Source organism: Neophocaena asiaeorientalis, unplaced genomic scaffold, assembly GCF_003031525.2.
Source record: "Neophocaena asiaeorientalis asiaeorientalis breed wild unplaced genomic scaffold, Neophocaena_asiaeorientalis_V1.1 scaffold778, whole genome shotgun sequence".
NCBI lineage: Eukaryota > Metazoa > Chordata > Mammalia > Artiodactyla > Phocoenidae > Neophocaena > Neophocaena asiaeorientalis.
The window spans coordinates 197319-220139 of NW_020176499.1; the positions used below are offsets into that span (position 1 = coordinate 197319).

Consider the following 22821-nt stretch of genomic DNA (forward strand, 5'->3'; position numbering starts at 1 on the left):
TGATAAAACATTTTATGATTTTCTTTAGAGAGATCTTATATTTTATTAGATATATTCCTAGATATTTGATGGTTTTAGATATAGATGGTATATATGTGGATATATAGGAATGTAACTGATTTTTCTCCTTTGACCTCTTTATCTGTCAACCTTGTTGAAGTCACTTACTAATTCTAACAATCTATAGCTTCTGTTGGATTTTCATTATATATAATATATATATGTATGATTATATATAATCATATTGTTTGTGAATTTGATTTTTTTTCTTTCCGATCCTTATACTTTTCACTTATTTATTTTGTTTTGCCTAACTGCATATAGTTAATTTTTGTTCCCACTCTCAAAGAGAAAGTATTTACCATTAAGTAAATTGTTTGCTGTAGGTTTTTTTGGGTGTTGCTTAGTTTATTTTTAAAATAAATAACCATTATCAAATTAAGGAAGCTTCCTTCTATTCCTGATTTGTTAAGAGTTTTTATCAGGAGTGGGTGTTGAGTTTTTCAATGCTTTTTCTGTTTCTCTTGAGAAGATCATGTGACTTTTCTCCTATTTTCTTTTAATGTGATTACAGGTATACCTCAGAGATATTGTGGGTTTGGTTCCAGACCACCACAATAAAGCAAATATCTTAATAAAGCGAGTTACATGAATTTTTTGGTTTCCCAATGCATATCAAAGTTATGTTTACACTATATTAAGTGCACAATAGTATTATGTCTTAAAAAATGTATATACATTAATTAAAAATATTTCATTGCTAAAATATGCTGACCATCACCTGAGCCTTCAGCAAGTAATCTTTTTGCTGGCAGAGGGTCTTGCCTCGATGTTCATGGCTAATGACTGATCAGGGTAGTGGTCAGGGTGGTGGCTGCTGGAGGTTGGTGTGGCCATGGCAATTTCTTAAAATAAGACACCAGTGAAGTTTAACACATTGGTTAACTTTTCCTTCCATGAATGATTTATCTGAAGCATGAAATGCTCTTTGAAAGCACTTAACCCACAGCAGAACTTCTTTCAAAATTGGAGTCAGTCCTCTCAAACTCTGCTGCTGCTGCTTTATCAACTAAGTTTACATCATATTCTCAATTCTCTGTCATTACAGCAATCTTAGCAGCATCTTCACTAGTAGATTCCATCTCAAGAAACCACTTTCTTTTTGCTCATCCAGAAGAAGCAAGTCCTCATGCAGTAAAATTTGCTCATAAGATTGCAGCAGTTCAGTCACATCTTTGACTTCAGAGTTGAAACACCTGGGTTTGAGTCTAGCCTAGCAGTGCAGAGTGGACAGGTCGTTCTATGTCTGTTTCCTTATCCATAAACTGGGACACTAGCAGTGCCTGCCTGTGGGGTTGCTGTGGGGATGAAGTGAGTTAACACATAGTTGGTGATCCCTCTGTTTTGCAGTGTCATTCATGGAAGCTGCATGACATTCTAGTGTGCTATGTGATCTGGGGACATTTTGTTGCTCTAAGCAGGGCCTTGGTGTGTGTCTGTGTGCCGCTATCTTGAGGTATAGAGTGGTATGCTCAGTGCTGTCAGTGTGGCTAGCACATCAATAGCTGACGCCACTTACTGCTTTTTCTTCCAAGGTGGGCTGTGATTGTCTTGCCGAAGACAAGCCCTAGGTCCCAGGTTTTGGAATCAGGGTCCATACACTGCCTGCAGTGAGAGGTCAGAGGGCAGCACTGGCCTCTAATGAGTTCTTTGGGACTGGGTCTTCCTAACCTACCCCCAGGTCTGGGACCAGTTCTTGGACCTCTCCAGTGGGGAAGGGTGTGTGTGGCAATGCCATGGAGCTGACCTCTCCTTCCCCTGCAGGTTCAGCAGTACCGGGTCGCCATGACTGCGAAAGACTGCTCCATCATGATCGCACTCTCTCCTTGTCTGCAGGATGCAAGGTGAGGCACCTGCTACTGTGTCATGTGTCCGTGGTCTAGCAGGGTTTTGTGGATTGGCAAGAGAGTTGGTGTCCCTATATTTAGAGAGGCTCTGGCAGGATCATGTTTATTAACAGGCCGATTTCCAAGGCCTACTTGATATCATGGGGATTATTAACTCTTGCACTTTAGAAGTTTGTAATACAGTCAAAAAGACATTATTGAGAATAATTTTAAAAGCTTGTTCATTCAAGTTTACTATTATTTTCTAAGAAAATATCTCAAGGGCTTGGATATTGTGGTCCAAATTCTTTCTCTCAAAGAAAATCCCAAGCTACCATCATGGCTCAGAGGCCCAAGAAGCTGTAGGTTCCTGTGGGCCTTATTTTTCCTCCTTTTACCAGGTCCTGATGTGCCGACCTTTATAGTCGTTTCGAAGCCTTTAAAACAACATTCCATTGTTCTGCTTCCTCTTTGCAGCATCTTCTCCTGGACATCATTATCCAGTCCCCTCTCTGCCTTTTTTAGGAATTCAGGATGAACCTGATAATCTTCGCTCAGTGATTAGATGGCATCTTCAGCATTGATCTTCAGGGTGCCAAACCCCACACACAGTTTTGCAGAATGTTTCACAATCATCTGATGTGTGTTCCTGGGTCAAGATGATCTCGTCACTGGCTTCCAGCCACCTGTTTTTCCGATGCTTTTGAACTAAACATTCCCAGGAGTCCTGCTTCTTGGCAGGCACAGAATTGTCCACTTTCTGATAGGAAACACAGAGGGACATTTATAGGGCGTAACTGAAATATTTAAAAAAAACAAAAGGTTGTTCTATTTAGTTGAAAACTCTCATTATCCCCTAAGAAAATGCCCCCAGTGGTTAGTGACAGGAATCCATTTGGATTAAGCAGTGTTGTTAGATGAGAGAAAACCACACAGATGTGATTATCTATTGCCCTTCCTGAAGCAAGGATGCAGTCAGGATACAGAAATGTGAGGGGCTGAGGGCCAGGAGTCCTGACACCCTTGGCCAGCTGCTCAGCAGAAACCGACATGGTGGGAGAGGAGCGGGGACACGTGTCTAGAAACTTCTGAGCCGTGTGATCACCAGTGTCATCCCCAGGGCAGAGAAGCATTTCAGGTGTCAGGAACCTCAGGCCTGGGCTCACTGGGAGCTTGAGGTCAGCAAACGGTCAGACTCTCCTCAGCAGTGGCTCTTGGGCCGTGCTCCCACCAGCCTCTGCGTGATGGACTCCTCTTTTTATTCATGTCATCTTATTGGGTGTTGGTTCTGATGTGATGTGAGGTATCCTATAAAATGTGCAGCCCTGTTGAGGGCCAGAGGTGTTCACTGTCCCAGCCCCGCTGTGTGGAGCTTGGGATTCAGGCCCTGAGACTGAGACTCAGAAGCAAGACCTTAATTTGTACACATGTTCTCTGCTGTTCAGGAGGGAGTAGCTAAGACCCCAGCAAATGAGCCAGGGATTCGTTTTTCCTGTAAATAGTATTTCTGAGCAGGAATTGAGCTAGAGTCTAGGCCTTGATTAGGTTCATTAAATAGGAATGTTTTATCTGCCTTCCCTCTCCCAGGCAGGAGGTTTTGAAATTGGTATTTTGTTTGCTTGTTTTGTTTTTTTAATAATTTTGAAATTTAGAAGAGTAGTACACATGGAGAAACCAGGACTCCTGAATACTTCTCTCAGGCTAAACTGAGCTCATATAATGTATTTAACCAATCATTTGGATGCATACTATGTATCAAGCACTCTGAGAGCTAAGTGATATATATAGCAATCTTAGTACAAAATTCAGAATTAGCCTGAAAGTGTTTTTTAAGTACAAGTAATTGTTCATATTTTATTATAAGCATACAACTATTACAATATTTAGAAAGACCACAACTAAACCCTAAGAAACAAAACACCAAACACTACAGATACAATTTGAGAATAAAACGTGAGACTAGATCTCTCTCTCCAAAAGTGAAAAAGTATAAAGGAGCAAGAGTTTCTCACCAGACGCTAAAGGACCCGAAAAGAGGTCTGTCCTCAACATTTTATCCGTTTGGCTGTTGAATAGCCAGATCTACTTTCCCCATTTTCTTAGGTTTTGTAATACTTGGCTCACGATAAAGTAACTTTCTTAGCATTCGTTTATACTACTGGGGTATGGTGAATGTCAATCGAGTATTCTACATAATTGCTTTTCCATCTTTCTGCACATTAACTCTCTCTTGTCTGGTGTGCTGGCGGGTATCACAGTAGGTGCCTCTCTTGCAGAAGCTTCTAGCACTAGTACATACAGTTGGCATAGACAGAGATGGAATGCATATTGATGCACAGAATGGGTGCTCTTTGTGGGTTGGGTTGAGAGGATTTGGGAGGTTTGTGTATTCTGAAATTGTTCTTTTGCTTCCAGCTCTGATCAAAGGCCCATTGTCCCTTCATCGAGATCCAGGTTTGCCTTCTCCGTGTCTGTGCTGGATCTTGACCTCAAGCCCTATGAGAGCATTCCTCATCAGTATAAACTGGATGGCAAGATAGTCAACTACTATTTAAAGACTGTACATGCCAAAGACGCCACCGTGATGTCAGCTAGGTTCAAGGAAAGCGAAGATTGCACATTAGTTCTCCATAAGGTCTAACTTTTTTCCTGTAGTGGTTTTGAAACTTGAACATAGAATGTGAAGGTTGAATGATAGAGTTTCTGTTGTGTTGGGTGACTTTTGGCTGTGAATGTTTTTGCTTTTCAACCCCTGTTCAGGTGGGACTGCCTCTGGGAGACACAGAGTGGAAGAGCACTAGAGACATCTTCCAGGACAAGGAATGTTGGACGTGAGCCCAGCAGTGTGCTGTGCCCGGGAGGCCCCTCTGGGCAGTTCTCCCTTTCCATGCAGGGCTCACGTCTAATCTCTAAAAAGCCTTATAAGACCCAAGGTTTGGCTCTCCTACCACCAGAATCCTAACACAGAAAACTTGAATTGTCACATATACCTTAGAGTTTGGACTTTTAAGAAAACACAGATACTACTGGAACTTTCCCAGCTGAGTTACTTGGTCACTTTTCCAATGCAAGCCATGTGTCAGCGCAGGTTTAGTGGTTCCCTGCTGTGGAGAGCAATAAGTTGTTGATATGGACATCAGTTTTGAGCAGTGGACTCAGAGTCCCTGTGGAGATGCCATACCCACCGCTCTGCACAGGGTCAGCAGGGAGCGTGGCACTCAGGGCAGGGGTTGACACCACTCATGCGAGCACTGACATTTTTTTTGTGCCGAATGATTTTATCCTCTTTAGGGGAGACAAGGTGTTCTTTCCCACCCGAAATTGCTGCTGTGGGAGCTGGAAGCAGGGCTGCAACTCTGAGCTGCTGTGCCCAGCGTGGGTGTCATGGGGTGGCTGTGCTCCTGCCAGCTCTGGGTTCCTGGCATTTTTGGGTGTTTGGGAAACCTCAGCTACTTCTGCCAGAGCCAGCATCGAGTTTTCCCTCCTTCCCCATACCTGTTCCTCCCTTGGGTTTCACTAAGATGTGTGGTGTTAGTGGCCTTGAGTGGTGCTGGACCACCTCCCCATCGGGGCTGCCCAAAGCCCTGCTTCCGCAAGACTCCTGGCTGGCACTATGAGGGTTCTTGTTGGGGTCACCAAAAGTGTGCCCAGCTGCTATGAAAACTGTTGGGAATCTTGGCTTCAGTTTTTATTCTATGGTAGGTTGTATAGATTATTTATATCATCATTTTGAGGGACTAATGAAGGCTTATTGTAATATAATATTAGTGAAACCATGGGATTGTATGAAAATACTACACAAAAAATAAGAATATTTTGCTGATTGTAAATTTTTGTGGGGAATTTTGTGATAAATTGAGAATTATGCTTATTAGAATCAAGCCAGCTCTTCCAGAATTTATTCTCCAATTCTGTCCTATCATTTACTTCTTACTACCGTTTACCACTTACTACTTAATTCTACACTCAGAGGTTCAAAAGCATATTCAAATGACACACATCTCTCATTCACGTGGTGTGTTGGGGTACAGGGGCTTTGGAGATTCCACTCATAGGGATGTGCATGGAGCCGCATTCTCATGGGCAAGTTGCAGGCTCCAGAGTGCGTGGAAGTAGGCAGCTTCCAGAGTTGTTTTGGCCCGAGGTTCCTTGTTGCTGGCCTGGGGTGAGGACGGTCTTGGCCAGGGTGTGCAGAGGACCCTGAGTGCCTGTGTGCAGAGCTCTGGAACGCCAGCTCCTCAAGGAGGTGGGCTGGGTAGCCTCCTGTTGCCTGTCCTGGCTGGTCTGGACTGTCTGAAAACCATCACCCTCTACTTGGGGGGAAGAGGTGATAGATGAGTGTCCCCTGCTAGAGGGTCTTGACCCAACCCTTTGCTCTTCTCACACTCCACCACGGCCCCTGCTCTGAGGCTTTCATTTGATCGAAACAATGTTTTCACCCATTCTACTTTAAACTGGCAACTCAGGTCAGTGCAGCACTTAGACTCTGGGGGACTTTAATGAAAACACTGTTTCTTCTGTGCAGAGGGACCAGGGGTGCTAAGGTCCTGTGTGAAGGGACAGTGCCGTATTTGCTGTCTTACTGTGTTTTTTTATGCTAACCGCTCTACTTTTTTTGTGGAAGACCAAGAAGAGTGAATGTCAGAGGACTTGCTGCTGAGAGGTGCTGTGAAAGCCTCCAAGTGCTGCTTTCCAGAGCCAGGAGGCGAGGAGGGTGGTGTGGCTCCCCAGAGGTTTCTGAGGAATGTCTAAGAGATGAGGCTGCATTGGCAAGCCCTCCAAGAGTCCCTAGGTGGTGGGTGACAGGAGGAGGGTCAACCTTTGAGATGGGCTGGGGCCACCTCTGCCGTCATATTCATACCATGGGGGGGCGCAGAGTGGCTCCCCACATCCCAGGGTGGGCAGCCACTCCTGTACTTCCTCAGATGTTGAGTTTACTTTTAAAAATACACTATATGTGTCACTTATTTGGTATTTTGAATTTAAATAACTATTTATTTTTCATGTCCTGACAACTTATATATAATGTGCCATAACTGCATAAACATGTTCTAGAGGTAAGGTTTCTAAGTGGAAAAGAGCAAATTTTTATATTCAATAAAATCACATGCCTCCAGGTGCAGCATCTTACTTCTATGTGTAGTTTTTCACTGTTTGGGAACTAGTTGCTTGCCTCTGTGTGAAGTGATTTAATCAGACTTTCCAGAGTGGCTTCAATGCCCAGCACGCCCAGTAGGGTTCGGAAGCTGAGAGGAGCAGTTTCTATGACTCCGTTCTTGTCCAGTTCCAGGGCTGTAAAGAAAACAAACTGGGTGAGAAACTTCACCGAGACAATGCCCTCATTCTCTGCTGGCCACACTGAATGGGAAGGCAGGACGACTGAATCATGACCTTGAACAGAGCACTTACCCAAATGCCTGTGGCAGAGACATTGAGCACTCAGCCTAGGAGGGCTGTGGGGGAGCAGTCCCCCTTGCCTGTGCTTTTTGAGTGATTATGGACAAAAATATTTTGAAAACTGATTTAAAAAGTACACTAATGAAATTCTTGACTTTTGATTCTTGCCATATAAACCCAGATGAAATAAGTAGGTGTCTGTGTTGAGCATAGTGAGAAATCACCAGAACGTCCCTACCTTGCAGCGGCACTTTGGTGAGAAGATCCAGCTTTGGCAAAACCTTCCCTTCTTCATCTATTTGTATCCTCCAAACAATTACTAGTTCAAACCTGAAAGAGGTAAGGTGCATTGCTAAGTGCTCTTGAAATCAGACTAAACTGTATGCAGCACCTGCCTCTCTCTCTAGAGGAGAGGATGCCCACCCAGGCAGGAGTGCTGCTGTCCTCCCAACCATCCTGGGAGTTCCTGCCCTTCCCCAAGGCCGTGCTCGGACTCCCCTGACCTTAAAGACCCACAGATGAAGAGAGAATATGGCCAGTGAAACATGAAAAGATGTTCAACATCATGAACAAACAGGAAAATGGGAACTAAGACCATAGTAAGCTACTGTTTGTACCCACTGCATATTACTGTGATCATACAAGTGAAGTACAGGATGTAGAGCAATAAGAGCTTAAAAATTACTGGTGGGAAACATAAATTGATAAACTACTTTGAAAAGAATTTGGCAGTGATAGCTGAATCTGCCCTATGACCCAGGAATTTCACTTCTAGGTATATGCCTAAGAGAAGCTTGTGTACTTGTGTGCCAGAGGACATGAACAGGAATGTTAGAAATAGTGGAAAATGATGACTAACCCAAATGCCCAAGACCTGAAGGATGCAGAAATACATATATTCACCTAATGGAGTATAAGCACTGAAAATGAATGAATTACAGCTACATGCACCATCAGAGGTGAATTTTGGAAATAATGTTGAATAAGGCAAGTTCCAGAAGCTTACATAACTACAACACCATTTTAAGGCTTGGAAACAAAACATCTTTAGGCACAGGTCACAGAAGCACATCCTGTCCATGTGCACATAAAGGTGCCCATGGTGGGTGGAGGGAGACCCAGATGAGTTCTCCCCTCACTCAGTGCTTGCTGACTCCCCACATTTCTTGAAATAAGTTGGTGAAAATAGAGCTCCACCCCTCGTGGCCTCCCCTCCTTGGCCTCCTAAGGACCCCAGCAGTGAAACTGGCACCTTTTCCTCACAGACCCCGTCTGTGTTTACAGTCCCCACATGGTCCCCCTTGTGCGCTCCTGCCATCAGCTGCTTATCTGTTATGACTCCACAGACATAGCTCAAGATGTCAGTTAGGTGGTTTACATTTGTTTTCTATTTGTAATCCTCGTTTTTAACAGGAAACAACCATCTGGGTGTTGGGGAGGGACTTGGTGGGGCCTGTGCACTCACCCTGGTCGGCTGGGGTTCCTGATGCCCATGCAGCTGGAGGAGGCCCCCTCTGAAAGGTGCACAGCCTCTGGGTACTTTTCCTGTGGGGAGAAGAAACGGTTAGAGAAATCTGTGGGGTGCAGGGACGCTGTTCCAGGTGACTGAAAAGAAGCAAGAAACCCTTTTCAGGTGTGTCTCGCATTCCCTGAAAGTCTTTAATTTTCAGGTGTGCCATTTTCTCATCCAGGCATCATGGCGTCCTGGCCATGGCCATCCCCACTCCTGCCTTCTGTGGTCATCAGCACTGCCTGTTCTAGATCTCCACTGATACACAGCCTCCAGGATTCCACACCATCAAGTGCCCAGTGTTAACAGGTTACAGAACTCCATTCTGATTTCACTGGCTTGTCTACCCAGGGCCCCGCAGCGTTTGGCCGACCTGCTTCCTTTATCTGTGTCTTGTGACCAGGACAGCTTGAGGAGGCTGGTCAGGCATGCCGGCCAGCTGACCCACCAAGGTGATGCTGATCCTGATGACTGAAGTGAGGTGCTGTCTGCCAGGTTTCTCATTGTAAAGCAAATGTTTTTCTCTAGAGTGCTAGCATTTGGCCTTAAAAGCCTTTCAAACTGAGGCCTGTGGGCTGGTCCCCGCCACAGTGGATGCTTCCACCATCTGTCCTCACACTTGCTGCCGAATGGCCCTAGCCTGCATATTGGTAACTGTGGGCACTTGGCTCCTGCACAGCCCGCGCGGGGCCACCTGGACTCTCCCAGTGACCTGTGTGTCTCCCCTAGGCATGGTGTCTGGCTATTCTGGATAATTGGGTTTCAGGGAGCATGCTCTGCTAAAAGTTAGCTTCATGATGAGATCGTGTACCATTTTAGAGTCAAAAGTATCCTCTCTAAAATGGAAATGAAGTCGAATTTCACAAGTTTCTAGGCTTGCAACTCTAAAGTAGGGTTGGCTTTTCCCTCCATGTAATGTAATAGTTCTGGAAATGTCTGCTTCTATTATTTGTAGGGGGCTCTGGGAACCTCTAGCATTAGACTTGACTTGTAGATCGTTAGAATAACAAAGCTTTGCAAGAATCTGAACAGAATGTTCACAACAAATAGAGTAATGAGTGGCCCCATCTTCTCAATTCTTGGAAAAACTTATTTTTGTTTGTTCTTGTGAGAACAGATTGCGGGGTTGGGGTGATATGATAGAGACTAAAAGTAGGCTCCACAGTAAGATTCTAAGTTCCAAAAGGGTCAGCTTTTGAAAGACACATTTTCTTTCCCTCTTCTCACAGCTCCTGCTGTAGAAACGGACACCTGGACTGATGCTGAAATCACATGTAAGCCCGGCCATGTCCCAAATCCAAACCCAAACCCAGCCATCGCGGCTGCCCCAAACCTCATGGAAGGAAAGTGAGGTGCGGCTTCCTCTGAGAAATGTCTGATCTAGCAGCCAGTCAGAGAAACCCCTCCTCCTGCAAGAGAAGGGGCAGGGCTGGAACTGTGGGTGAGCAGAACTTGCCTGCTTCAGAGGATGGGGCCTTCCTGAGGATGCAGGTACTTCATGGGCTGAAGAAAATCAGCTCCCGTCAAATGAGGTCTTGTGGGGACAAAGATGTGTCATAACCTTTAAAGGGCCAGCCACATATCAGTGAGTTTGTTGCCAGCGTGTGAGGCCAGTGCTCTCAGACCCCTGTGTGAGAAAGATGCTGATGGAGCGAGAACACGTCCAAACACCAAGCCATTCTGACCAAAGGCTGGGTTGGGCCTGGTTTAAACTTAGATGATTTCTAATTTCAGCGAAATAGTTTTTATGAGAAAATGTATACCTAACTTTTTAAAATGGAAAGAGTGCTGGGTGATTTTTAAACCTCAGGCTCTTCTAAATTAATAACAGCTGTATGAGGAATGTAAAGGAGAACATGTGAATGTGGCAGTGTAACTTCCAGGCTGAGCTGGAAGCACATGGCCTGGGCCAGTTCCAGCCTGAGGCTCAAGGGCTTGGTCTGCTTCCAAGCAGACCTCACAGCCTCTCTAGGCCTTCTCCTCATGAGCAAAAGGAGGGTTTAGATTAGAAACTTTCTCTAAAAAAAATAAAATTTTACTCTCTTTAGTTTTTAAAATAAAAAACCAAAAGTAGAAACACTAACGTTAGGAAGAGATCAGGCATTTAGTATGTGTTTCTGGGGACCTTTTAGGGGCTTGTGTGGAAAGTTCCCTTTTATACAAGTTAATAATATTGCCCTGTTTATCCAGCTTCATTCACTTGTCTGGTGACCTCAGATATTCAAAGCTGACAGGAAGAAAGCAACTAAAGGCTGAAGAGTAGCCCAGAGACGCAACATAAAAAGCACAGTCTAGATACCATCAACGATAGTTAGAAATACAAAGGGTGGGTCTCATCCACATGAGACATGTACAGGTGGCTTCGAGGGAGAAGACAGATAAGTTGTGAAATGTGATACAACTCTAAATGCAAAGTGGGCCTGAGGTCATAGCATAAGATCAGCATATTTCAATAGCGATTGAAAGTTTTACATATTACCATATTTGACATTCAGAAAAGCCAACTGAATCACCAAGAAAGGATTAAGATGATGTACTCTGATAAGGCAGCAATCTGGCCAATATATTTTAGAATATTTAACATGAAAAAATAGCCTCACACAGAAAAAGTTGACTGGAAAGTTATCAGCCTGGCCTGGAAAGCACCTTAGATACTTCACATGCTGCCACTGGTGAAACTAAGGTCGAGGTCTGGTACATAAAGGGAGCAAATGGGAGGCCTGTGCTTCCCAGCGTTGTTGGGAAGGCTGGGAAGAGGCTGCATGGTGCGGGTCCTTTGCACACACTGGGCCTGTCAGCCTTCCGTAGGAAACTTGTTCTAAGCGGTGATTCAAAATGGATGTTTATTTAGCTGCTTGCCATATGCCTGGACTTTTCAGTCAAGAACTCTCCTGGTGTTTATGATAGAAAAAATGGTAGCTGTGAGAAAGTTGCCAATTTGTTATTCATCCCAGTTTTCTACCTGAGATCTACTCTGCTGTTGGAATGGCTGCTGGATGCTGGTCCAAAGGGAAGAGAATTTTAAACAGAACTTTAGAGAAAACCAGCCTTGTGTTACAGATCAGTCATACCATCCCGCTTCACCCCCCACCCCCACTTAAATGAATGGGAAACCTTGAGTCTTTAGTTGAAATGTATCCTTGAGTGTCCATAGATATACTAATTCATCTTGACTTTAATATTTTCCCAAAGATTATGTCTGTCTGATTCGGTAATGTTTTCCCCTAAATTGAGGTATAATTCACATTAACAAAATTCACTCCTTTAAAGTGTATAATTCAGTGAGTTTTGGTATATTCACAAGATTATGCAACCATCACCAGTTTCTAACTGCAGAACATTTTCATCCCCTCCTCCCCTGCCCCCGCCCCGTAGAGAATCCCTGTTCCCTTTAGTTACTGTGCTGTTGGGGAGAGGTGGGCATGGGTAGGAAGATGTGCGACTCCCAACACAGGTCAGTCTGTGGAAGTGCCCATGAAGATGGCAGAGGTGGAGGCCAGGTGTGGGGCAGGGAGCACAGGCAAGGCTCAGGGAGGAGGGAGTGGTTGACTATGTGGCTCCCTCTGTGGTGCTGGGACAAAGGTATTGGTGGGGCCGTGAGGAATTGTGCTGGATTCTGGTGGATGAAGAAGATTCCAGGATGAGGAAGGACACGGACACAGGCTGTTCCACAAGGAGAAGCAGGGCTGCCAGGGAGGGATATGAGGTGCTGGGATTGGGTGTGTGCAGATGGGAATGGGTACAAAGGATGATGGCCAATCCTCAGATCGTCATGGCATTGGGACAGACTTACGTGGATGGTGGCAGAGGCAGCTGATAAAGTTAATTTGTAAATCAGGACGCATAAAATGGAAGTTACCCCTGAGGCCTGGCCCACGGCACACATCTAAAGCTAAGTCAGCCTGCATATCTGGACAACACCTAACCCCAATCACAGTCCTCCGATTCAGCTTTAATGAGCTCACTACACCCTAGAAAATGGGATCTCCTAGCCAATCCTGCTTTGTTTTTGTGTGGGCTCTTTAACAAGTCTATAAAACTCCCTTGGGAACAGTGTTCCCCTGCTTGTGAGGCCCTGGACTTCCCCAATTCATGGATTTTTTTCATTTGAATAAAACACATCAAACTTGTTACTAAATTGTATTGCTTTTGTCACTTGACACAGTACACAGATTCCAAGTTGCTGGGTGTAGGAAAAGGAGGGAGAGCCCATCTGCCTGTAGGCCTGGGTTGGGGCATCACCTGTAGCAGCTCTAGGCTGGGGGCCTGTGCAGCTCTGGGAGGGTGTGCGGCCAGAGTCAAGATAGGCATCCACACTGTGCCCCACACCCAAAAATCCTGAGACAACTGTTCCAGTTGTTCCCAACATCAGAAGGCTTAGAAATGCCTACAACATCTGCACTTAGAAGACAAGGTGCTCTTATTTTAAAGATGAAGCTAAGAAACGTTAAGTGGTTCCTCTGTGCCAGTCACAGGTGCAGTTTCTTTTTAAAACATCTTTATTGGAGTATAGTTCCTTTACAATGGTGTGTTAGTTTCTGCTTTATAACAAAGTGAATCACCTATACGTATACATATATCCCCATATCCCCTCCCTCTTGTGTCTCCCTCCCACCCTCCCTATCCCACCCCTCTAGGTGGTCACAAAGCACCGAGCTCATCTCCCTGTGCTATGCGGCTGCTTCCCACTAGCTATCTATTTTACATTTGGTAGTATATATATGTCCATGCCACTCTCTCACTTTGTCACAGCTTACCCTTCCCCCTCCCTGTGTCCTCAAGCCCATTCTGTATGTTTGCGTCTTTATTCCTGTCCAGGTGCAGTTTCTTTACACACATTTTACATCTATATAATCACAGGTGTCACATATGATGTTATGGAGTGAACTAGTGTACCATTTTGGGGCCTCTGAGGCCATTCTGCCCGGGTGGGACCCTCTGTTATCTCCCTGCAGGCTCACTCACAACCATTACACCCACAGTCAGTCGTCCGTTTCTAGAGCGAGCAGTAGATAAGATACCCATCACCCCTGGACACTCAGTGGGCATTTCCCCAAATGGGGCCATCTTCCTGCTTTACCAAAACATAACATTCCAACCAGAAAATTTCAGATGTCCCCAGCTCCCCTCTGTGCCCATCATAGCCCCTGCCCCCACCCCCAGTCTCCAGTCGGTCCCTGCTTCAGGTCTTGGCGGTTTGGAGAGTGAGACCTCTTGGGCTGCAGACGGGCCTCAGCCCAGGTCTGACGTCGCCTCGTGATGCTACGTCAGGAGTGCCACAGAAATGCTGCTGTGCTTTTGGGGTGACCCAAAAGTCACCCTTTTCCCTCCGTAACTGGTATTTTCCAAGGGGATATCCTGAGACCAGGCCACTGTCTGGCTCCTCAGTCAGATGTCCACTCACCAGCCTGCGCCTGCTGCTGCCTCACAGCTGAGTCAACCACATGAGGGTTGCCAAAGGGTGACAGTCTGTCTCCATCATTCCTTCCACATTGACGAGAAGATTTCCACCAGAAGAACGAGCTTTTACTTCTCCCTTATTTATTTATTTTGTATCAGTATTGACCCTAATTTATTCAACAGGTATCAGTGTTTCTCCAAGGAGCTAAGACCTGGGCTTATTGCTCCTGGGGCTTCAGTGCATCCAGGCCCTCTCAGGGGAAAGAGCTTGGTAAGACAGGTTGGTGTGACACACGCACACACCATAGCCCCTTCAGAATCCTTCTGCACATGCATATTAACAAGCAGGAGATCACCCCAACACCTCGGTCCACCCCTCAGAATTCTCTAGCCTTCTTTCTTCTGTGGCTCTAAAATCACTCTATTCCTAGGAAGGGATAATGTTTACACATATAATCCTTCTATAGCTTCCCTGTTTAGAATGGAAAGGGGAAGGTTAGACAAGCAAAATCAGTCATATATACAGCCAAGAAACATACACCATGCAATCAATCTGAAGGCAAGTGTACCCTTAAAAGATCAACCCCATTAAGATTACTAGACAGTAAACATCACTTCGGGTGGGGATACATGTCCAAACAGTAGTTCTGTTTTTAAGATTGTTTTTTTCATTCTAAGCTAATTGGGTAGCAATTGTATGCTTTTAAATGTAGTCTGTTCCCTCCTAGACTGATAATTAAAAAGGCAAGCCAAGTTGGTTTATTTTAAAATAGTCAGAAATGATAATTAAGAAGCTGAACACACACACACATATAAACATAATCAATGTTAGAAACTCTTTAGAGGTAATTTCACAACTTTCTCTTCATAACGTTTTTAATATGTAATTATGCAAGCAAAATAATGAAATGCAAGCAGATGATGAAAGTAATATTCCAGATATTCACTGGCAATTTTATCATTACTAAGGTTGAAACTCTCTCATTATTTCATAAATCTCAAAGTAATGTCCAAAGCATTGAAACTGATTATAATTTAAAGTAGCTATGGTCTAATTTAAATTTTTTCATAGAATCACAGACTTTTTAAGGTGTTTAGTTTCTTTTTCAAAAGACAAATTACACACCCATACTGCCACACACAATTTATCGATCTCTTAACATTTGCAGGCCCTATGCACTTGACATGCATTAGCTCATCAAATGTTCACAGCAGTCATATGAAACCATTGGTATAATGCCCATTTAAATGAAACTGAGGGGACTTCCCTGGTGGCACAGTGGTTAAGAATCCGCTTGCCAATGCAGGGGACATGGGTTCAAGCCCTGGTCAGGGAAGATCCCACATGCCGCAGAGCAACTAAGCCCGTGCGAAACAACTACTGAGCCTGCGCTCTAGAGCCCGCGAACCACAACTACTGAGGTCTGCATGCCTAGAGCTCGTGCTCCCCAACAAGAGAAGCCACTATGCAAAGAGAAGCCCGCGCACCGCAACGGAGAGTAGCCCCCACTCACTGCAACTAGAGAAAGCCTGCGCGCAGCAATGAAGACCCAACGCAGCCGAAAAAAATAAGTAAATAAATAAATTTAAATAAATAAATAAATGGAACTGAAGCTTGAAAAATTAAGATACTTGCTCAAGCTTGCACAACTAGTAAACTGATTCAAACCTAAGGCAATAGGTTTCCAAAACCTGAGCTCATAAACAATTCTATCATTTAACATTTCTAAATTCAAATATAGTTGTAATACACAGGTCAAGTGTGATTACAATCAACTTGTAACAGAATTCATGCTGGCAACTGATTTTGATGGTAGCAACAGAAACATTTTTGTTGGGAAACATAATAGCCCCTACAGGTTTGTTCATATATTCCATGTGGTATAAGACTTAAGTCCCCAACAGTGAAGGGTTCCTGATCTAGTGAAGGCAACTTGTTGTGTCTATTTTTTTGGAGGGGTGGGAGGGGGTGGCCCACACCATGTGGCTTGTGGGATCTCAGTTCTCCAGCTAGGGACTGAACCCCGGCCACGGCAGTAAAAGCCCGGAATCCTAACCACTAGGCCACCAGCGAACACCCCTGTGCTTATTTTTATTAGAAGAAGTCCACAGTTTTCTCTCCAGAGGAGTCAGGTTGCAGAGTCCAGGCTCTTTCTGGAGGTTCCTAGCTTTTTCACATAGGCCTTCTGTCAGGGTGAGGACGGACTGACTCTCATATAGACTTTCTACTAATTCTCCTATCCACAGTCCCTCTATCAGAGCTTCCACAGAACAAATCAACTTCCTTCAAGGGTTAGGTCTCAGCTTTCTCTGGTCCTCATCAAACAACACACTGTTATCTGCTTCCTGTATGTTACTGCGGCCTTCCTCTGGCCTATTCTTCATCCTTGTGCAGTATGTCTTTTAAAACACTCTCTACTGTCATTTCAGAAGGGTTTTAGCAGGGTGCCCAACAAAGGCAGTGTGTTTCAATTGTCCATTTTTGAGGCCTTTCATGTTTATATTTTCAATTTTCCCTCATACTTGATGAATAGTTTGGGTATAGAATTTAAGGTTTAAATAATATTTAAATTACATTTTATATATAGAGCTAATGATATATGTCCAAACTTGTATTCTAGAGTCCTATGTTAAAATGCCTTCAGTTTTTAAAAATGGGAAGAAAATATATGAACCATTGTCAACTCATGTCCGTAGAAACAGAGGAACCCCAAAATAAAATAGGGTACAAATAATTTATGTAAATAAAATTTTAAATGGTTGAAATTTTGGCGGCTTCCCTGGTGGCTCAGTTGTTAAGAATCCGCCTGCCAATGCAGGGGACACGGGTTTGAGCCCTGGTCTGGGAAGATCCTACATGCCACGGAGCAACTAAGCCCGTGAGCCACAACTACTCAGCCTGCGCTCTAGAGCCCGTGAGCCACAACTACTGAGCTGGCGTGCCAAAACTACTGAAGCCCACTTGCCTAGAGCCCATGCTCCGCAACAAGAGAAGCCACCACAATGAGAAACCCGCATGCTGCAACGAAGAGTAGCCCCCGCTCGCCACAACTAGAGAAAGCCCACGCACAGCAACGAAGACCCAACGTGGCCATAAATAAATAAATAAATGGTTGAAATTTTGTATTACATCAAATCCCGATGGTTTAAAGAAAAATAAAATAACATGAATATTAGGCATGAGAATTAAAATGTGAGAGGGAAAACAAACCTTGGTAAAATAGTCCAAAGGACGATAATAATTTATTCTATTTGCACAATACTTCTAACTTTGCCAGGTCTTTACATATTTAATCACAGGATAACTTTATGAGGCAGGGATATAAAATTATGTCCATTTCAAAAATAAGAAAAAAAAAAAGGCTCAGAGACTTGCAAGGCTGCTCCAATGACCCCAAGCCCAAAGTAAAGAAGCCAAGCTGAGCTGGCCTCCTGACCCCAATGCCTTTCTCGAAGCAAATTTCAGGTGACCCACAGTCCGGCTCAGTGCTGATCAGAGTGAGGGAGGTCAGAGTGAATTCACCCTAAAACCAATAAGGCTTATACGCTTCAGGGACCAACACCCCCCTCCTCATACATGGGCTCCTTTCAAGACCCTCTACTGAATTTTTATTTTAAAAACAAACTTTTAAAAAACAGTTTTAGACTGACAGAAAAATTGGGACGATAGTACAGAGTTCCTATATCATTAACATCTAATATTGGTGTGGTATATTTGTTACAATTAATGAACCAATCTTGGGACATCACTTTTATAACTAAAGTCTACACTTTATTCAGCTATCTTAGTTTTTGCTTAATGTCCTTTTTCTCTTTCAGGATTCCCACCCAGGATCCCACATGACATTTGTGAGAGAGAGAGGAAAATTCACCTAGATCCTTACTCTATACACCTCCTTATGTCCTGCCACGGGTGTAAGTATTTTGCTTATTATTATTATTGTTTTGAATAAGGGGCTCGCATTTTTCCCTTAAAGACTCGAGAAAATGCATAGTTGTTTTTGGGGTCTTAGAATAACACACGTCTTGTCATCTGGCCACAAATGATATAAGCATCTCCTTCAGGACTGGGCAGTAGGAAGGGGCCAGCTGATCCTGGGCTTGACTTGAGACTCAAAACAGGTAACAGGAGAGTAGCAAACATGGAAAATGCTTTCATTTATGCATTTCTCTACAGACCATCCATGAACTGGCAAAATGCATTCTGTAACAGTTCAAATTTTCAGCATGGAATATCTCTTAAATTGATTGAGGGCAGAAGGATTTTCTTTGCTGCCTTGTCCTGAAACTGCTTTATTCTCCTAGAGGAGCTCTTTATTTATTAATTTTTTAAATGTTTGTTTATTTATTTAGGCTGCTCCGGTCTTAGTTGCGGCATGTGAACTCTTAGTTGTGACATGCACATGGGATCTAGTTTCCTGACCAGGGATCAAACCCAGGCCCCCTGGACCACCAGGGAAGTCCCTAGAGGGCCTCTTAAGTAAAAGTATTTCAAGTTCATCCTCTCATACATCATGAGGCCTACACACATGATGAACTTGGACTGACTAGTTCATTCACTCAGAATGATTTGCAGAGTGTCTACTGTGTGGAGCTATTGTGGACTGTAGACCCGTTTTTCTTTGCCTGGCAAGCTTTCTTATTACCCCTCCTCTGGTAACAGACCTGTCCCTGTTCACAGGATTGGCTCAGGTCATCACAGACTGTCAGCTCCTCACAAACAGCATATGATGTGTCCTGGGCCAACTGACAGGTAGATGCTGGGAGGACAAAATCTTTTCCTACAGGGGTTGCTCAGCAGACAGCCTCTTCCAGGCTGTATGAGGCCCGTGTGTTGTCCAGAGAACCGTGCAGAGATGAGGGCCTCACAATGGCAGGGAAAATCCTCTTATCTTGGTGTGATCCCCAAATGCAGGCAACCTTTCTTTGATTGTCTGAACTACTCCAGCCCTCTACTACTACTGGAGTGACTAACTTTCCTTTTTTAAAAAAATATTTATTTATTTTTGGCTGTGTTGGGTCTTTGCTGCTGCATGCGGGCTTTCTCTAGTTGCAGCGAGTGGGGGCTACTCTTTGTTGTGGTGCGTGGGCTTCTCGTTGTGGTGTCTTCTCTTGTTGCGGAGCACGGGCTCTAGGCACGTGGGCTTCAGTAGCTGTGGCACGCCAGCCCAGTAGTTGTGGCTCACGGGCTGTAGAGCACAGGCTCAGTAGTTGTGGTGCACGGGCTTAGTTGCTCCGTGGCATGTGGGATCTTCCTGGGCTAGGGCTCCAACCTGTGTCCCCTGCATTGGCAGGCGGATTCTTAACCACTGCACCACCAGGGAAGTCCCTAAATTTCCTTTTTTGCTAAGCCAATGTGAGTTAAAATTCTGTCCCATCCTCTGTCACTTGCATTGAAAGAGCTCTAGTAAAAACCACGGGCACTTTGTTAAATGCTGGGTATGTCCTGGTGAACAAAATAACACTGAGCATCAGGAAAGTACAAATAAAAACCACAGTGGAATACCACAACATACATACCTGAATGGCTACAAACAACTGACAAAAGCGGTGTTGAAACTGAATTGAGCAACTGGAACCCTCACACCCTGCTGGTGAGAGTATAAATGGGCACAGTTACTTTGAAAAACTGTTTGGCAACACCTCAAAGCTGAACATACATCTACTCTAAGATTCAGCAACTCTACCCAACATAAACATGTACATGTGTCACCAAAAGACATGCACACAGCAGCACTATTTACAATTGCCAGGACCTGGAAGGGCCCAGGAACAGAATACTGGGTGAATGCTTTGTGGCTTATCCACAGGACGGAAGGCTACATGGCAACAAGGGGAATGATCACCAGTTATACTCCACATGGACGGACCTCATATGGACACCGTATGCAGTGACAGGTGCCAACCCCGTCCTGTGGAGTCCTGTGGCAGGTGGGTGGGCCCTGGCCCTGGCGCTGTGGAAGAAATGACAGAAGGGAGCACAGGGGCTCTGGGGGCTGCTCTTTGCTCTGCTTCCTCTTCTGGCCGGTGGTTCTATGATTTTGAAAGAAATTATCCAACTGTATATTTATGATGTGTGCCCTTTTCTGTGTCTATATATTTCAACAAAAAGTTAAAATACAAAAGACAGCATCCCTGAGCCCATGAAGCATACGATCTAGTGGAGAAGACAGACATTAAACAAGTAAATACACGAATGCCTCCCCTCTGCCACTGCCATCCAGCGTGGAGAATGCTTTGTTCTTTTCTTCATCTGGAAGCTCTGTTGCCATCAAGATTACTTTGCTGTCTCTTTTGTGTCTTTTCCAACTCTGTCATATCTGTCCTGAAGAGCAGTGACCATAAATGCATGAAATATTGTGTACAGATGTTCCAGGATTTGGGACAAAGAACATAAAATCTATTTTCTTTTACCTGATCTTCCTAAATTAAGACTAGCAATCTGCAAGCCTTTCTTGATGTAGAAGTATCTGAAATACTGTTTTGGGAAGCAGTCAGTATGCCTTTTCTTGGGTCATGATTAATAGCCAAGGGCACATCTTTTTGTTTTTTTTGGTTGCTGCGCAGCATGTGGGACCTTAGTTCCCTGACCAGGGATTGAGCCCGCGCCCCCTGCAGTGGAAGCTCGGAGTCTTAACCACTGAACCACCAGGGAAGTCCCCAAGGGCACGTCTTTTGATAAGTATTTTCTGGATTTTATTTTTTCTTGAAGGTCTTATCTTATGCACAGTAAATTTTTATTACTTTTATGTGTGCTCTGGATAATGTTTTCAGTGCATTCCCACCCTCTGGGTATTTCAATGTGTGGAAATGCTTAAAGTTGTCTGAAAATATGGAGACCTTACTGTTGACTCCCTCTTGGGTCATTTACACATAAGTGCAATTGTTTAACACTTCTCTATTCTGAAAATATGGTCACATGATTTTGTTCAACTGGAATTAGTTGAATCACATTTGAAATAAAAAAGGGCCAAAAGCTGCAGCTTAGAAATTTTTGTTACATGAAAATTTTACTTGTAAAGACATTTGTTTGAACGTTTATAAGCTTTCTACTTATCTTTCCTAATCTCCTTCTATTAAAGTTCAGCTAACTTGTATATTTAAATAATATCTGAAGAAACATACTAATTTCCAGAGGCTGAGGCTGACCAAAGAAATGGAAAAGGCCTGCACAAACTTTAGCTTTATTTGGGAATAGAGAGACACCGTGTTGACGGGCTGGAGGGGAACTCGGGCCCCAGGACCCCAGAGGCTTGCACAACTGTCCAATGTGGATTATGCGCCCGGCAATAAGAGAAAATGGAAACAGAGGATGTGGGCCAAAAAGTCAAGCTTTTTTTTTTTAAAGATAAAATAGCCAAAGGACAGATTCTAATTTCCTAAGGGTCATACTTTAGCCTCAGACAAACGCACATTCCATGCTGTTTTAAATATCAAAAGCTGTAAGCAGAACATTTACACATTTGTAACAGAAAGAGGGTTCTTTATTTACAAGTGCCATAAGCACTGAATACTAACCAGATGTAGTTTACTGCCTCTTATAAAGCAGAAAACATACAGAGACGAAACCAAAGTTTGAGCTTGAAAAAAATCTTAAAACAAGTGGTTAACAATTTGTTATACTAACAGAACTAGAGAAGTTGAAAGCCCTTTGCTGAAGCATGCCTCCGCTGACACACTATTAGTGAACTTGCTTAAGCAGGGCCCTCTTGTTTCTTTCAAGAGCACTTGCAAATATATGGGCTTTTCTGCCCACACCTTTGTATGTGAAAGTGATGGTGTTCTGGTAGGATGTTCCTAAGTGACTGGCCTGAAGACCCTGACTTATGCAAACATGGTTATGAATGTCTGAAATCATTTAATTAATTATAAGAGGAAGGTGATTACCTCAAACATGCTTTTCCGAAGTAACGAAATCTTCAAGTTCTTGAGGCAAAAAATATAATCAGCCTTTTCTTTTGGGGGGTGGGGTGGGCAGTGATACTGTGCAGTTCATGTTTATCAGAAAAATACACTATTTTAAACATGTTAAAAACACTGTAATCAAAGATTGGATAAAGACTAATAGAGTCAGGAAATGTGAACATATGGTTATTTTCAATTTAAATTACAACTAGACTTTGTAAGATAAGGTAGTTTAGAAAGGCATTCAACAACAATTTGAACTATCATAAATAGCTTGAAGTAAAATAGTTCAGTGTGAAAAACAGATCTGCAGGATGCTTATTTTGAAATCTACCTTAAAACCATACAAAACCACTTCAGATCCACTAGAGTACCTATTATAAAAAAGACAGACAGTAGCAAGTATTGGTGAGAATGGGGAAAGTGGAAACCTCAGGCATTGTTGGTAAGATGTAAAATGGCACAGCCACTTTGTAAAACAGTTTGACAGTTCCTTTTTTCCTCTTTTTAAAATGTCCTTTATAAATTCTGAGATGATATATTCACGTACAAAGTAAAGTTATAATTGTTCCTTTAAACGTAGTCCCTCTTTTCACACAGAATCCTGTCATTCAAATCTTTCTGCACTGGGACAAACAACTGAGGATATCTGACAAGGTAATAACATTCTTCTCTTTAAATATAGCATCTATTTCATTCTCTCTGTCTGGAACTTTTATTAGA

General features: G+C 43.7%; 2 protein-coding genes across 3 annotated transcripts in view; one reads left to right on the top strand and one right to left on the bottom strand.

Annotated features, from left to right (window-relative positions):
- The window catches only part of IPPK (inositol-pentakisphosphate 2-kinase), a 49862-nt gene extending 42843 nt beyond the window's left edge, over window positions 1-7019 (top strand). The window contains exons 12-13 of one of the 2 annotated variants that reach the window (XM_024732969.1): window positions 1825-1904; window positions 4302-7018. In XM_024732969.1, the coding sequence (XP_024588737.1) occupies window positions 1825-1904; window positions 4302-4527 (306 nt within the window). In that variant the 3' untranslated portion in view covers window positions 4528-7018. Of the gene's footprint in view, window positions 1-1824; window positions 1905-4301 lie in introns of both variants that reach the window. The other variant, XM_024732970.1, reaches the window with a different exon arrangement.
- Window positions 6859-22821, bottom strand: part of CENPP (centromere protein P) — a 220135-nt gene continuing 204172 nt past the window's right edge. The window contains exons 6-8 of the mRNA XM_024732977.1: window positions 8749-8828; window positions 7522-7613; window positions 6859-7178 (exon numbers count right to left, since the gene is read on the bottom strand). Of these exons, the coding sequence (XP_024588745.1) occupies window positions 7048-7178; window positions 7522-7613; window positions 8749-8828 (303 nt within the window). The 3' untranslated portion in view covers window positions 6859-7047. The remainder of the gene's footprint in view (window positions 7179-7521; window positions 7614-8748; window positions 8829-22821) is intronic.